The sequence below is a fragment of the Bubalus bubalis genome, chromosome 20, assembly GCF_019923935.1.
Source record: "Bubalus bubalis isolate 160015118507 breed Murrah chromosome 20, NDDB_SH_1, whole genome shotgun sequence".
In the NCBI taxonomy this organism is placed as follows: Eukaryota; Metazoa; Chordata; class Mammalia; order Artiodactyla; family Bovidae; genus Bubalus; species Bubalus bubalis.
The window spans coordinates 47,603,971-47,620,767 of record NC_059176.1 but is presented as its reverse complement, the minus strand read 5'-3'; the positions used below and the strand labels follow the sequence as shown (position 1 = coordinate 47,620,767).

Genomic DNA, 16,797 nt, shown 5'->3' with positions numbered 1-16,797 from the left:
GATCATGGCCCTACGGAGCTCTTGGAAGGAGGTCAGATAAGCAGTCCAGAGCACCACAGATTGGCTGGCAGGAAGGGCAGCTTGATTGCAGCAGAAGCCAGAAGTTTCCCAGAAGAAGGCAGGGTCAGCAGAAATTTAGGGCTTTTGTTGAGCTCAGGGCTGAGACCTTTAAAAAGAGTGGAATCAAGAGAATGAAAAATAGGAAACTGGAGGTGGTGGGGGTGGGTTCGGATAGACATATGTTTGATTTACTTACAATGATACTAATGATTCACACTGAGATGGGTTGCAGGTCTAGGGAGCTTTGAAAATGCTTGGGAGGTTTGCTACAGGTCTGGGAAGCTAATGATACTTTATAAGGTAGGTGACCCTTGGACTGCAAGGAGATCAAAGCAGTCAATCCTAAAGGAAATCAACCCTGAGTATTCACTGGAAGGACTCATACTGAAGCTCCAATACTTTGGCCACCTGATGCGAAGAACCAACTCATTGGAAGAGACCCTGAAGCTGGGAAAGATTGATGGCAGAAGAAGGGGATGACAGAGAATGAGATGGTTGGATGGCATCACTGACTCAATGGACATGAGGTTGAGCAAACTGAGGGAGATAGTGAAGGACAGGGAAGCCTGGCTGCAGTCCTTGGGGCTGCAAAGAGTCAGACACCACTTAGTGCCTGAACAACTACAAGGATAATAATTAACAGTAGCCCAAGATTTTCCTACCACAGGCACCCAGTTTACTTGGGGGCCCCAGGAAGTTCAAAACAATTGGGAGAGTGGATCCTGGCACCAGTACCAGCTCCTACCATGCTTCATCAGTGCTCGTATTTAATAGCAAACACTGACTGCCTTGTATCATAGTTATTTCCAAACACAGAGCCACAGCATGTGCTCTTCTGTGCAATCCTCTGTCAGAGGATTGATGGCGATTCTGTTTTAATTTTCTGTCTTTCTTTCAGGCTTGAGAAATTCTCAAGGATAAAGACTATAACACTCTCAATACCTGCCATAATGCCTGGTGTGTTGTAGTCAGCTGTGACTTAATAAATCCTTATTGGATCAACAGCTATGACCTTCAGGATCATAAAGGATCATGACCTCACTCCTCTTAACAAAGGAGAGAGATAAAGTTCAGAAATGGTGAGCCATCTGCCCAAGGACACACAACACTCAGTGGAAAGGCCCAACTGTAACCCGAGGCTTTGGACTTTTGGCCTAGTTCTTGTTAAACACCAATTTATATATCCTCTTTCTCCTGCTAGACTATAAATCCAGGAAAGAGAATGTGCCTTTTCCATCTCTCCATCCTTGAATGCCTTGACCCTCCTTACTCAGCTGTGCCCTGATCATCATTAAATTGGCAGATAGCAAGAAGCTGAGAAGAACAGATTGTACACTGGATGACAGGAGCAGAATTCAAAAAGATTCAGGTAAGAAGGAAAGGGAATGTGAGATTAGGAAAACGAGATTTAACAACAACAACAAAAAAAGTGGAAGTTCACACTTAGGATAAAAAAAGACTTTACAAGTAGGTAAAGTAGGAGTGGACTTAGATGAACAGATGTTTGTGTTGAAAATTTACAGGCTTTGAAATAATTTGGAATAATTTGACTGCCAAAAAAGTTGTTGCTAATTGTGTGACGCCCAGACCCAGAAAGGTGCTAATTCATTTGTGGGCTGCTCTAGTTTGACCTCTGTGGGGGTGTGTGTGTGTAACATTTTCAAAAGGAAATGGATAAACTGGAGAGTCACTGGGGTAACTAGTGGCACCATATTCCATTGTCGGAAGGGAAACAGCCTGAAAGGTAAGTCCAGGTTCCTCACTGGACTAGGCAAGGCCTTCACAATGAGGGTTCCTGCCTAAATCACTTCTCTATTTTTTCAGTTTTTTAAAACGTGTATTTATTTTTTTGCCATACCACAAGGCATACAGAACTTCCCTTCCCAGGGATTGAACCCATGACCCCTGCACTGGAATCATAAATTTGTAACCACTGTAACGCCTGGACCACCAGGGATATCCCCACTTCTCTATTTGCCCAAATCCTTTACACTTGAGTGACGTGAATACTGAGCTGTTTCATACCTCCTTATCTTAGTGCATACTAGTCTCTCCATCTAGAATATTCTACCCTACCCTCCACCCACAACAGTCTATTTGTGAACGCCTATGCCATTTCCAAAATCTTTCTTCAGCTTTACTTTCTTCTTTGAAAACTATCCTAACCAAATCCCCAGGCAGAGCCAACTACTCTTTCTTCTATACTTTATGCTCCCCTATACATAGCTTTATAATTGCACATTTCACCTTGCAGTGTATTTTGCTTCTGTTCCTCTCACCCTGTTAGACCATAAGAGTCTTGAAGGCACAGATCCTGTGACCCTTGACTCTAGCACATGTGCTCCAGCCTGATACATGGGTGCATGCTTAGTCACTTCAGTTGTGCCTGACTCTTTGCGACCCCACGGACTGTAGCCCTCCAGGCTCCTCTATCCATAGGGTTCTCCAGGCAAGAATACTGGAGTGGGTTGTCATGTGCTTCTCCAGGGGATCTTTCTGACCAAGGGATTGAACCCGAGTCTCTTGGGTCTCCTGCATTGGCAGACAGGTTCTTTACCACTAGTGCCACCTGGGAAGCCCCATTGGTACTCTAAACTTAAACAAATGAACCAAAACTCCAAGTTGACTTTCGAATATGTGAAGGACTGTCCTGTAGACAACTGAAGAGATTTTAATATGCCCGCCTCCAGGAAACCAGAAAATCGTATGTGTGCGTGTGGGGGGGCAAATTTGGCAAGTTCAGGCTCATTTGAAGAAAAGTCTTCAGTATTGGCTGAGACTCTTAGACTTCACTAATAGAAGCCTAACTTGAATCAGCTTGAGCAAAGTGAGATAATTTTTGGATACAGTTTCCAGGAAATGGTTGAACTACCAACCTGCAGGAAGGCCACGGATAAAGTTGGGTCTCAGGAACACTTGTAACAAGGCACCTGGAAGCCAGCAGGACTCTGTGCCCCCGCCTTTGCTTCTCTCTGTGTCAGCTTCCTTCTTCCTCACTGCAGACTGGCTTCTCCACACAGCAAGAAACATCGCTACTAAAAGCTGGGACCTTGCAGCTTACAGCTAACCACCACGGAGGTCCAGGTTTTCTTTCCCAATTCCAGTTGAAAACATTTTGGTAAAGAACCTTGGTTGGCACAGCTTGGGTCTGATGCTTACTTCTGTGGTCAAGGAGATACGTGTGTGCTCAGTCTCTACGCCCATTGTTGTTCAGTCCTAAGTTATGTCTGACTCTTTGAGACCCCATGGATTGCAGCACGCTTGACTTCCTTGTCCACTCCTAGAGTTTGCTCAAATTCACATCCAATGAGTCAGTGATGCCATCCAACCATCTCATCCTCTGTCACCCCCTTCTCCTCTTGCCCTCAATCTTTCCCAGCATCAGGGCCCCTGGGTACCATGAGTAGACTGGCTTGAGTCTGAGGGAGGTTTCAGGGAGTTGGGGAGGGAGCGTGTAGGATCAAAACAGTTGCCACTAGAAGCACATAGTGAAAGAAGAGCCATTTCCAAAAGGAGTAAGGATGTGAGTGCAGCTTATAGAACAGAGGGTTCTACTCCTTTGTTCCAATTTTCTAGGCTATCACCATCCAGCTCAGATACTTTCTGGATGCTTTCAATGGGGTAGGAGAAGAAAGGATGGGTAAACAGGGTTTCCTGGTGGTTCAGATGGTAAAGAATTTGCCTGCAATGCGGGAGACCCAGGTCTGATCCCTGGGGTGGGAAGAGCCCTTGAGGGAGGGGTATTCTCCATGTCAGTATTCTTGCCTGGAGAATTCCTTGGGCCCAGGAGTCTGGTGGGCTACAGTTCAGTAGCCCATGGGGTCACAGAGTCAGACACGACTGAGTGACTTAACACACACACACACAGACTGTGGTCACTTCCACTTTTACAACCAGAATTAGACAGTACTTAGGATTTTGATCTAAGAAAGTGTCGAATGATTATATCGTTTTTCTGGGTATTAGGACTCAGCCCACTTCCCCCTGGGGTGCTGGGAAATGGAGGCTGAACAGGGTGGAGAAGGAGGTTCAATAATTCTAGAGATGTTTACTACTACTAAGTCACTTCAGTCATGTCCAACTGTGTGCGACGCCATAGATGGCAGCCCACCAGGCTCCCCCATCCCTGGGATTCTCCAGGCAAGAACACTGGAGTGGGTTGCCATTTCCTTCTCCAATGCATGAAAGTGAAAAGTGAAAGTGAAGTCGCTCAGTTTTGTCCGACTCTTAGCGACCCCATGGACTGCAGCCTACCAGGCTCCTCCATCCATGGGATTTTCCAGGCAAGGGTACTGGAGTGGGGTGCCATCGCCTTCTCCCTAGAGATGTTTACTGAACCCCTAATCTACCCTAGATAATGGAGAGGAACATTCTGAGGAGTTCTGGCCTCCTCGGAACTGAGGTTACTTATGTAGGTACGTGGGTGTGGGTCTAAGTGTTGGGTCAACAGCCACTGGCAAGGCCAGGGTCAGTCAGGGCTGCCGCCAGGAAGAGGGACAGGTCTGGGCTCCCGCTGGATTCAGTCCAGGTTTTGAGCCTCCCTCCCCTCCCCGTCACTGCCTCTTTCAGCCCCCACCCCGGCCATCTTTGGTCTTTCCAGGCTTTGCCCCCTACACCCCACGCAGCTCCTCTGGTCCTCCCGCACCTTCCACTAGGCAAAGGCCGCAAAGCCCGACCTTCCACATCTGCAAGACGGGGAGAGTGGGGAAGGAAGGCTGGCGGGAAGCCTGGGTCCCAGAGACCAGGTGAGGAAGGTGAGGGGCATACGCTCAGTCCCATTCTAGAACAGCACCCCGACCCTTGCCGCTCTTGCTCCCTGAAGCCTCTCTGACCCCTGACCCCGCCGCCCGGGGTGGCTGCGGGCGCCAAGAGGGCGCTCCACACACGTCGGGCCGTCGGCTGAGGGAAGGAGCCGACGCCCCGGAGTGGGCCCCTCAGGCAGGGCCTGGCGGGGCCCCTCGCGGCCCGGCGCCCTCCGGCGCCTCGGAGGCCGCGGTGGCCGGCCCGGGCCGGGGGAGGGACAGCAGCAGGTGATGACGGCCGGGCCCGGGGCTATAAATAGGGGCGCGCGTCAGCCGCGGGCGAGAGAGGCGGCCGGCGGCGCGGGCCTGACGGGCAGGGGCCGGGAGCGCGGGCAGGGGCCGGAGGCGGAAAGGGCCGGCAGCAGCATGGGGTCGCGGAGGGCCCCCGGCCACGGTTGGGGCTCGGGCGGACGGTCTGAGGCGGGGGGCGACGGCGAGGACGACGGGCCCGTGTGGATCCCCAGCCCCGCCAGCCGCAGCTACCTGCTCAGCGTGCGGCCCGAGACCAGGTGAGTCGCGCCCTGGGGGCCGGGCCGGCGGGCGAGCAGCGGCCGCCAGCGAGGCCTCAGGAGGGGCCCCGCCCGGCCTGTGGAGAAATGGTGCCGCCGGACCGGCCCTGAGGGCCCTTCAGGGTCTCCCTGGCCTCTGCCGGCTCCGTGGGCCTCAGGCCTCAGGCCATGAGAGGCCCTGGGGACGAGGAAGGCCTACTTCGGGGTGATTTCCCAGGGTCCCGAGTGGCTCCTTATCTCCCCACCTCACTCCCGCCCCTCCTTACCCTCGCCCCACGCTCAGCTACTCCCTGGCCTCGGATTCCACAGCCCAGATAAGGAAAGCCAGACAGGCTGACATTCCTGCTGGCTGGGGGGGAGGGGGTGGGGGGGATGCCAGAGGCACTGCCCTGAGGGGGTCTGCTTAGTTCAGGAGTCACTGGGAAGAAATAAACTGTGCAAAGAAGGTGCTTCCTCTGGGCCCTGGTCTTTCATGGGATCTTGGTGGGGGCTGGTGAGGTGAAGGGGTGGCCTGAAATGCTGGTCAGTCTGCCTGAGGATTCAGAGCTCCAGGCTCTGAGGCAGCCAGTCGCCCTGCCCAGTTTGGGGTGATGGGTGCCATCCCCAGGATGCCAAGGAAAGGAGCCCGAATGATCCTCTTCCAAGAGTTGAAGAGGTATGGTTGCTTTGGTTTAGGAGCTAGGCTACCCACAGGTGGAAAGACTCACAAGACGATAGATTGGCATTTTGCCCCTCAAGGGCTTCCCTGGTAGCTCAGACAGTAAAGCATCTGCCTACAATGCTGGAGACAGGGGTTCTATCCCTGGGTTGGGAAGATTTTCTGGAGTAGGAAACGGCAATCTACTCCAAGATTCTTGCCTGGAAAATCCCATGGAAAGAGGAGCCTGGCGGGCTACATAGGGTCGCAGAGTCGGACACGACTGAGCTAGTCTCTTGGCCCTCAAAGGCACACAGACACACAGAGACATGTGCATTACCATGAAGATGAACACTTCCTGTCTCCTCTAAACTAAGGGCAGCTTAGTTTCCCTCCAACTCTGGAGTCTATTCCAAAGGGAATTGTGATGGATGGCTAGTGGGTGAGTGGTTGTGTTGCTGCCCCAGAACTTGGCTAATCATAGGTTATATACAGAAAACAGCCCCTCCTCTGAGAAGCTGCCTGGGGACCTCTTGTCCTCCATTCTTAAAATGGCACAAAAACAGACATCAAGGACATTCAGGAAAAGTCCCAGGCACTTCCTCGTGGATTGGCTGAGTTCTGTTGACCTTGGAGTTGTAAAAGTTCAAATGTAACCAGAACCGGTTTCTGCATAAAACTCGTCAAATGGTGTCACATGTCTGGGGCAGGGCGGAGGGCTGATGTTAGTGACTGAGTCAGACTCGCCAAGGCTCCTGGCTGCCAAGAAAGCATGCCCCTTCCTCTAACCACTAGATCTATGGAAAAACTGGAATGAAATGTGTGTATTTATCCAGTCCGTGGTGAAGCTGACTGGCCTGTGGGAGCCTCAACAATTGTCTCACACTTGTAACCGAGATTGTGTCTGGCCTTTGTCAGTACCAGTGGTACAGCAGAAGAGGGATGCAGGGCCCTTCTCGGAGACAACATTGGGGTGGCTTGCAAACCAGACGTAACTTGGAGGTCAGGGGAATGGGGCTGTTAGGAAAAAGCGTGAGCAGTTGTATGGTAGATACAATTACACATCTGATGAGCAGTTGTATGGTAGATACAATTACACATCTGATGAGCAGTGTGTCAGCCTGAGAACTGCAGGTGGGTTAGAAGTGTCTGGTTTAGGTTCCTTTGGGCCTGAGTGAGAATGGTCTTAAATGGAGATTCTTTTCATCAAGTGCTTGGAGAGGCAGGGCTGGGACATTGGGAGGGAGGGTTTTCTAGCCCAAGACTGTGGCCTGTGGGCTTGCCCCTTCCAGGTAGCCACAGAACAGCCAGGTCCTGAGGCACCAGGAAGGCCAGGTTTCTCTCACCTCTGGAAAAGCCTCTGGCCAAGGAGGGGAGACTATGACAGTGAATGGGGCTGTTGGGGACTTGAGGTGGGGCAGGGGCCAGTTCATAGTTCTCTGTCAAGACCTGACTCTTGTGTTAGAGCAAGCAACCGTACAGCCTTCTGTCTCTCAGAGCAACCTGAATGCTTGTGGGGATGGGAAGAGGGGCCAAGAGATGAAGAAAGAGGGTCCCTTGAGGGTTTTGTCAGCTAACCCTGGCTCCTGAGCCCTGACTCTTCCAGAATTCTGACTGAGAGGCAAATTCTAGCCCACTCACTCCTGACTTCAACCTTTCCTGGGTCTACTTCCATACATATCTATCATGGAGCTTGTGAGTCATCATTCTGTGAGCCTTGGGAGAGTGGACTGCCCCTGTGAGCTGATGGACAGCTGCGCTGGGAGCCAGGTATCAGAAGCTTTGGCCCAAGTCTAGAACTTGTCTTCCTATGCATTCCTTTCTTTTCTCCAACCCTGGGGAGATTTCCAATCCATAGTTAGCCCAGGAGTGAGAGGTCCAACATGCACGTAACCCCCCCAAACTGTTGCCCCAACTTCCTACAGATCCAACCTCACTTTTATGGGAAGATGGAGCCTGGATGAGCTAGAGAAGGTTAAGGAACCACAGTCAGGTGTTTGGAGTTATAACTGGATTCTGAGGGACATCGAGATGTTCCAGAAATCTCTGCTTCCTCATTTCTTGGATGTTCTGGCCCAAGTGGGCCCAGAGGAGCAGTAGAACTGGTGATATTTGCTGTAGTTTTGTGGCATCTCTTTTGTTCAGCTTGGGTAAAGCAAATTGTCTAGGTCTTTCAGGAAAACTGAGGCATCAGGCCAGGACTTTCTGGGGGCCTTTTGTGTCCCAGAATATATGAAAGCCAGGAGGAATGGGAGGCTCCAGCTTCTAGGAACAGTCCTGGCTCCCCCCACCCTCCTGCCCTGCCACCCCCCCAACCCCACCCCCCCAACAGGCCTACATTTCTCCTTTATGAAGAGACCGTTCCTTCGTGGGCCCTGAATTTCTATTCTATAAAATGAAAGTATCACTAAGAACGTTTTTAGGCCTATTTATCCCATCACTGAGCTTCCTTAGTGGCTCAGTGGTAAAGAATCCACCTGCCAGTGCAAGAGATGCAGGAGATGCAGGTTCCATCCCTGGATTGGGAAGATCCCCTGGAGTAGGAAATAGCAACCCACTCCAGTATTGTTGCCTGAGAAATCCTATAGATAGAAGTACCTGGTAGGCTACAGTCCATGAGGTTGCAAAAGTCGGACATGACTGAGCAACTGAACAACAACAACATCCCAACATTTGATGCCTCTGATTCAGACCCTGTCACAGTCAGTAATTGGGGAGTTCCTGGGGTGAGAGCCCTGAGCCAACCTCTGGCCCAGCCAGCAGATCACAGGCACCTTTTGAAGACAAGGTGCCTTCACTGCCTGGGACTCCTCCTGACATGGCTGATTATCTAAGGGTGAGGCCCGGAGAAATCAGGATGAGGCTGGGGAGCTCTAGCCCTGGAGAGAGCCAGGGAGGGGTGACTGTCACAGCTCAGTCCCTTGCCCACTTGCAGGTGAAAGCTGTCATTTCCTGTGAATTAGAGAGCTGATTCTCCCTGTCCCCTTCCCAGGGAAGAAATCCAGACCCAGCAAAGGAGAAATCTCTCCATTCTAAGGAGAAAGGCAAAGGAAGTCCATCATAAGGAAAGGATGGAGTTGGCCAGTGCCTTGAAACCATGGGAGGTCTACCCTCACGGCCTCTGGAGGATTTTTAAAGCTCTGAATAAAGGCAGCTGCATTCTGGAGCAGCAGCTTCTCTGGGGGTAGGGCTCTTTGGGTCTGAAGGATGTACTTCCCCAGTGGTATCCATAAATCCAGGCGCACAGAAGTGGAAGCCATGTTTGGGGGCATAAGGTGAATTTGTTTTTGTTTTTTGTTATACAGATACAGGCTGTCAGTGGTTAGAGTTGCAGACTGACAGTTCTGTTGAGCAGATTGGGCTGTTGATAATGAAGGGAGAGCTGTTCTCACTGTGGGGCCAGCTGAAGGGAGTGAGTGTAGTTGGGAGGGGTGGGGACCTGAGATCTCCCAGAGAACTGTGTCCCTAGACCCCTCTGGAGATACTTGTGTTGGAAGGAATGGAGGCAGAGGTGAAAGTTGACTCATACCCACTGGATCTCCGAGGGGCAGCTCTGTGTGATCCTCACCCTGCAGTAGCCTACCCAGCCCCCAGCTGGTTTCAGCTCTCAGCTGTCCTGGGGCAGGAGGGGTGATCAGCGTCATGGGCCTTGTGCTGGTCTGACCCAACTGGGTGCCTCCTGGCTCCTGCTGAATTAACCGCTTTGTTTTCCTTCTCTTCTTGACTCTCCCAGCTGGTTTGCCTTGCGTGGCCTCTTTAACCGTACTTTAACATATTAATGGGTGTTCTCCAAGCCACCTGTCTCTTTCCCAGCCTCTGAGGGGATTTCCAGGAACTGGGGGCTCTTCTCCCCTAAAAGGCCAAGGGTTGAAGCAGGAGCTGCCCCACCCTGCCTTCCCCCTGACCCGCTGGTGTGCTGCAGAGGTGGGGAGATGTGCCAGGCAGCTATGAGTGACACAAGGACCCAGGACACACCTTTCTTAAAGCTCAGCCCCAAGGGGCCTCCCTCCTGCCTAACCATTTCTCTGGACCCTGCTACACTTAACAAGTTCTTGGTTTCAGATACATGGGTGTCCGGTGGTGAGGCCACTTGCTAACTGGAGCTGGCCAAGTAAGACAGCTGGTCCCTTTTAATAGAAAGGCCCTTGGGCCCCAGATGGTGGCCGATTAATACTTTGCCTACTGTTGTTGATTTCACCTCCTTCTCTCTTTGCTTTTTTGGCCTAATGATTCCGTTTGCTGTTTTTGCTTAGCTTATCAAGCAACCGGTTATCTCACCCCAGCTCTGGAAGGTAAACGCACCATTGCATTACATTTCTCTGACTGCTTTTTTTTTCCTTGGGTCTGGGCACTGAGGGGTCTCTGGGTGACTGCTTGTGCACTAATAACCAAGCTGCATGGGGTGAAGGGAGTGGAGAGGGTGGTTGGGGAGGGTGTGAGCGGGCACTCAGTGAGCATGGATCTCACGGGGGCCAGAGATGATGCTTGCATGGACCATTTGAAGGGGGTGCCGGGACCCAGAGATAGGCAGGGGTTCCCAAGATGCCTGCAACTCTATCTCTGTGCCCCTGGGATGGGCACCATGGGACCAGAGCAGAGAGCCTCCAGTCACGTGACCTGTTTCTCCCTCAACCTAGGTTTTCATGGTTTTTGTAACCACATATCTAGGTTTGACAGCTTATTGTCTGTCTTCTAACCATGGCTACTTCCTTAAAAAAAATTTTTTTTCCTCAGTCCCTTAAGTTCTCCTTCTGTTATCTCCTTCTCTGAATTTCCCTCTCCTTTGACTTCTCTCCACCCCTGCAGACTGTGAACTCTGTGAGGTCAGGGCTATCATGTGAATGTCTTTCTGTGTTAACTTGTTCTCTGAATCCGCTTCAGAGACAGAGCAGGGCCCCAGCAGGCCCGCAGTCAGAGTTTGCCTGTTGAACGGCTGTCCTCTTACCTCCTTAACTGGAGACAGCTCTCCACCCCTGGCTGAACTGACAATTGTGATCAAAATGGGAACATTTCCTGGCTACTTTTCACTGTTTGGGCCTCCTCCCAGACTCTGGTAGATCTAGGGAAGAGTTGGCCATAGTTTTCACACAGAGAAAGATTTCTGCATAGCTAACTGGTTTCTGAAAAGCTAATAACGTCTACAGGGATGGTCAGTAGCTACTATGTACGTTTCCTGTGACAGGGGTAGATACTGAAGGGGCAGAAGACAGGGTATCCAGCTCATTCAAAGCAGAGTGTGTTAAGTGTTAAAAGAGAGTTTGGAAGTTTATTTAAAGCAAGGTAAATACCAAACCTATGGGCAGGATTAGGTTCCTTTGAAGATGTTGAAAACCAGTGATGATTCTGGAGTTCTATAGAGACACATGGTTAGGCTGTGATATTCTTATGAATTCATGGAGTTGGAAGGACTTGGAGGTGTCAGGGTAGGACTAGACCACTTCCAGGTGCGTGGACTTCCTGGCTTCCCAGAAGACTGGAAGCAGCAGACTTGGATTCCATCTCACATCTGAGTGGTTTAGAAAATAGGAACAGAAAGCTGGTGACAGGTTATTAGAATATGATAGTATATGCAATGACTCTGTCCCAGCCAAATGCACCCTGGATCCACTTTCTTTTCCATTATAAGAATGTTATAATACAGTTAGGACTTAGTCTGGAAATTTGAAAAGATAAGTATTCTTTCTTATAAAACAAAAATAATGAAATAACTACCTTGTTGTTAAATATCTAGCATGAGCACTTGTCTCTGCAAATTTTCTTGAAGCCTGACTTCCCTGTTTTCCTCACTTACCCAGTTGCTTATTTTCTTAGACTTGTCCAAGCAGCTTCATCCCTAAGAGCCTAGACTGAGTATGAGAGCCAGGTTCACATTCATGAGTAGGTTAGGATTCAAATTAGGTCGGAGAAGGCAATGGCACCCCACTCCAGCACTCTTGCCTGGAAAATCCCATGGACGGAGAAGCCTGGTGGGCTGCGGTCCATGGGGTCGCGAAGAGTCAGACACGACTGAGTGACTTCACTTTCACTTTTCACTTTCCTGCATTGGAGAAGGAAATGGCAATCCACTCCAGTGTTCTTGCCTGGAGAATCCCAGGGACAGGGGAGCCTGGTGGGCTGCCATCTATGGGGTCGCACAGAGTCGGACACGACTGAAGCGACTTAGCAGCAGTAGCAGTAGCAGCAGGGAGGACATAATTAGGGATGTTTTGAATTAGTTGCAAAATCATAGAAGTACAATGACTTTTGGCAGGGCAGTTTCCTCTAGAAACTGCTGGTTGGGAGTTGGTATTCCCTGAAGTCAGGAATTGCTGGTAGTATGAGAGCAGTGAGAAATGTTTTCAGATTGTAACTCCCAAGTGTCAGAGCGTTGACAGTCTAGATCCTGAAGGACCCTCTATTTTCGACTGGATTAAAAGAAAAAGGAAAGGACAGTAGTTTCTTCCAACAGTAAGCTACAAGAAGACAGTTCTTACAACTGTCTAATAAGTTACTTAGGTTCCAGGTGGGAGCGTGGCAGGGAGTGTGATGGCAGCCTTCACCACAGTCCCCAGTTGGGATTCTCTTTCTGGGCAGTCCTTCTGGGCGAGGACTCCTGTCAGCTTCCCAGAGGCCCAAGCATCTGTGATCCTGTGTAGAGACGGTTGGACCCCTCTCAGTCCAGAAGTCTTACTTGATTCCAGGCCTTCCTCCTGGGATGCAAGCTTTCTCCTCAAACTCAAGTCCAGAATGACATCCACAGAGATGGTCAACTGAATGGGGATGCCCTCCCAACAAAGCAGGGCTGTAGCTCCTGTCTGCTTGTGTTCCCACAGACTCTTACCTGCCCCTGTGGAGACGTCACAGGCAGACACACACTGCCCATGGGCAACTGCCTCTTCTTCCGAGGCACAGAGCAAAGCAGCACTGATCTGTCTGCCCCCCAACAGTTCTTCCTGCTCCTCCTCACATCATCCCTCACAGTCCTCCCTGCTGCTCAGCAGAGGGTGTGTGGGTTGGGGGCGGGAAGAGGAGGGCTGGGCACGGCTTGTGCACCGCACAACCTGGCTATGTGGTTACACGTCACGCCTAGGGATGCATTGTGTCTCTGCTGGCCCATGAAGGGTTTGGCATGGTGGTTTGCTGCGTGAGGGCAGGTAGGAGAGGACTGTCAATGCTGAGCAGTGCTGGTGAGTCTGTGATCAACTCAGTGAGCCCACAAATGCCTCTGAGTTCTGGGAGATGGACTTTCACAAGGGAGCCAAAAGCCCTGACTCTCGCACGGGTGGATCTATTTGTGATTGGCAGTCCTGCTGGTAGGTCCTGGAGCTGCCAGTATTCACTTGAGCATGTGGTACCCACTGGAGAGCAAGGGAGCCATGGCTGGCTTTCCACTGGAGGTCCATGGCCCTGTGTAGGGTCAGGATTCATTTGAATCTTTCTTTTCTAATACTCCTAGGAACTAGAAGCTGCCATTGGGTCTAGACCCCTGGCATTGGCCAGCTTGTTCTTGGTCTGCTATGGGTCTATCCTCACAAAGGCAGGGGCTCTTCTTCTGATCCCTAAGCTCCTGGGACCTGTTACCCTTGGGCTTTCCCTCCATGGCATGAATGGAGGCTCTGCTGTGCTGGGACCTCCATCTCTGAAGCTGGGCCTGTCCATGTGTATGTCTCCCCCATGCACGAGCTTACCTGAAGATGAAAGGTGGAGTGTGAAGCAAAGCCCCCCAGTAAGGATGGAATGGGAATGCCAGGACTAGTGGTCTGGCATGCGCAGGAGCCTGGTCCCTGGTCAGAAGGGACCCATTTTAACAGGTCTGGGTCAGGATTCCATTCAGCCCCTGGTCACTTCCCTGCCCCCATCCTGGCCATGAGATCTAGCTCTCTTGAAGAAAGACTTTCCCAGGTGCTGGAGCCATGGCTACAGGATGCTGGATGGTCATGGTAAGATAGAAGCCACCTTGGACCACTCCAGGCCGTGGCATCATGCAGTGGAGATAGGAGAAACGCTGCTCTGAACAGTTCTTTGCCTTTCCTAGGAGCACCTTCTGCTCCATCATTGCTCAGCTAACAGAGGAGACCCAGCCGCTATTTGAGACCACACTCAAGTCCCGGGCTGTGTCCGAGGACAGCGACGTCAGATTCACCTGCATCGTCACAGGTAATGAGGCCGTCTGTATGATCCGTGCCAGAGCTGCTGCACAGGTCAGGGTCCAACGGGTCTGTGGGCACAGGCATGGAGAGGGGTTGGCTGTGCAAGTTGACATTGGTCTTCTTAGCTATCTCTCCAGTTTAACTTCTCTATGTGGGTGGGGGTCCCTTTCTCCTCCCACTCTGAAGCCACACATACACCCTGCTGTTCTTCAAAACCTGTCTTCCATATAGGTTCCTCACACTCAGACATGCATATGCGACTGATGAATCTTATTCCAAGGAAAGAAGCTCTCTATCTGAAAGAGGTTTTCAAGGCCATCTTCTCAAATATTCCCATTTTACAGCTGAGTAGTTTGAGACTTCAGAGTCTCAAGCCTGATAGTAATATATAGTGATTCTGAATGCAGACCTTGGCTGGAGTCAGGCTGCCTGGCTTAGGATGCTGGCTTGTCCCCTTTCCAGTTATATGATATTGAGTACTTCATCTGCAAAGTGGAGACTGTAATGGTAAGAATGCAAAGCATTTGGAATAATACCTGGCATACAGTAAGTACCATATAAGTGTTAGCAATTAGCTATCATTATGTTCATTTCACCAAATTCCATGGTGGAATTTGAAGCAACAGGTTGGCAGAATAGGAAGAGAGAGATACTCCTTGGAAGGGGAGGGTAAAGGGGCGAGGGCTGGGAAGCTGGCTCTGGGCACTGCCCCTCCCCCACACCTCCCAGCACTGGCTCCCATGGCACTAACGCCACCAGGGCTGTAGGACTCACCCACAGGCCCTACCTCTCCCAGCTCTGTAGCCATCAGGTCAAGGTTCTCTCCGAGAGCGCCTCCCCCCTTTTTTTTTCCAGTAAATCAAGAGCATTGATGCCCTTGATGACATGCCAGCAGTGACATGCCCTGATTCTAGGGAGCATGTCTGCCCCAGCCAGCTGAACAGCTTCTCTAGGATTGGGTTCCCTGGGCAGTTTTCACCTTGCCCAGAACCTTCTGAGTTCCCAACTGAGAACACTTCCCAGGGACACAGAGGTGCGCTTGCATCCCTCACCTTTGTACAACACAACACATTTTGCAAAATTTATCTGGTTCCATTGTTGTTGAATTCTTACAAAACCCAGTGAAGTCGGTGCTATTATTAGTCAGATTTTACAGAGAAGGATACTAGAATAGGTTAGGTGACTTGCCAAAGCCCACGAAGTTGGCAAAGAGGAGATGCTGCTGTTGCCCTCTGCAGCATGTGATGCTGCTTGCTTATGCCTGCATCTGCTGCATTACTCTGGCAGTAGCCATTTTCTAGGAAAACTCAGCTCTTTCACGACACCATGCTGTTGCATCTGTTATTTTCTCCATATAGAACGTCCTTAATCCTTTTTAATGAAACTTAATTTTTATTTCATCAAATTAATATATTACAAATAGTTTAAAATTTCAAATTGAACTAAAAATGCAGTTGTCAAAATACAGCCATTCACCCCTCTCATCAATTTGCCTTACCCAGAAGCAACTGTGTTCAGCCTTTAGCACTTTCTTATGGTGTGTACACATTTCTGTAATGCTGGTGTAGTATGTGAACTGCTAACTTTTGAGTCTTCCAGTTTAGATGCTACCCAGTATTCCTGTTATAGTAGAGAGGAAATTAGCTCTTTTTACAGTTATTTTCTCTGCTTCATCTCACTTACCTTCTAAAAATAGTTATATCATAATTTTGTTTAATCAATATTTACTGTTTACTTTATTATGCCTCTGCAATATTAGTCATAACTGAACATTGTAGCATACTATGATTATATTTCTTTCTTCTGTTTTTCATAAGGTTAATCCTTTCTTAATTTTTCTTTTAATTAGCTATTTGGTGTCTATGACTAATTTTTCTTATACTTTCTAAAAGCCTTTTAAAGCAACTTTCCACAAGATTGATACCATCAGTCCTCTGTCAGCTTCTTTCCTTAGAGACATCCCTATTCTATTTGAACTGGTGGCCTTTAGGCCTAATACACAGCTGTTATACTGGGTGTATATGTCATGTTTTATATGTCATATCTCATGTCTTCCTTTTTCTTGGTTTACTCTCTGGCTTTATTGAGCTACATCTAGTGGCTTCTTCAGGTCCCAAAGATGGTACAACAGTGGGAGGCATTATGATGACAAGCTCTCAGCCCTCTCTCTCCTTTGGGTCATCCTGTTCCAGTGTGACTTGGTTGCTCTGTGTGTCTGGTACACAGATGTCATCGTAGAATCTCCCCTCATCATCATCCTGCAGGCTCCCTTTACCTCTCCTGTAATGGACTTCCTGTTTATCTGTATTCTACATTTGTCTCTTTCTTGACTTACATTCTTATTTTGGTAGCTTCCTAGGAGGAGTATATAAATGTTAGACAAATATTAGGTAAATAAATGTTAGACAATTTATGTCTGAAAATGTCTTTATTTTATTTATTTGCTTTACTCTTGATGGAAAGTTTGGCTAGGTATAGAATTCTAAGTTGAAAATAATTTTCCTTCAGAATTTTGAAAACTTTGCTGTAGGTTGCTTTCTTGCTTCCAGTGTTACTACTGTTTAGAGCAAGAGGGCAATTTGATTCCTGATTCCATATAGGAGGCTGGTTTTCCTCTCTGGAATCTTTTAAGAGTGTTTTGATATTTCATAATGGTGTAT

The 16,797-nt window shown here is 49.6% G+C and overlaps 1 protein-coding gene across 4 annotated transcripts in view; it reads left to right on the top strand.

The window, feature by feature from the left end:
* The first annotated feature begins 661 nt into the window (after positions 1-661).
* ALPK3 (alpha kinase 3) overlaps positions 662-16,797 on the top strand; it is a 59,365-nt gene continuing 43,229 nt past the window's right edge. Inside the window, exons 1-3 of one of the 4 annotated variants that reach the window (XM_044932896.1) lie at positions 662-1,139; positions 1,262-1,429; positions 14,023-14,144. Coding sequence is in view for 3 of the 4 variants with exons in the window: in XM_006058299.3 (XP_006058361.3) it covers positions 5,094-5,371; positions 10,262-10,300; positions 14,023-14,144 (439 nt within the window). In the remaining variant the exon portion in view is untranslated. Of the gene's footprint in view, positions 1,140-1,261; positions 1,430-5,005; positions 5,372-10,261; positions 10,301-14,022; positions 14,145-16,797 lie in introns of those variants that run through there. The other 3 variants (XM_006058299.3, XM_044932897.1, XM_044932895.1) reach the window with 3 other exon arrangements.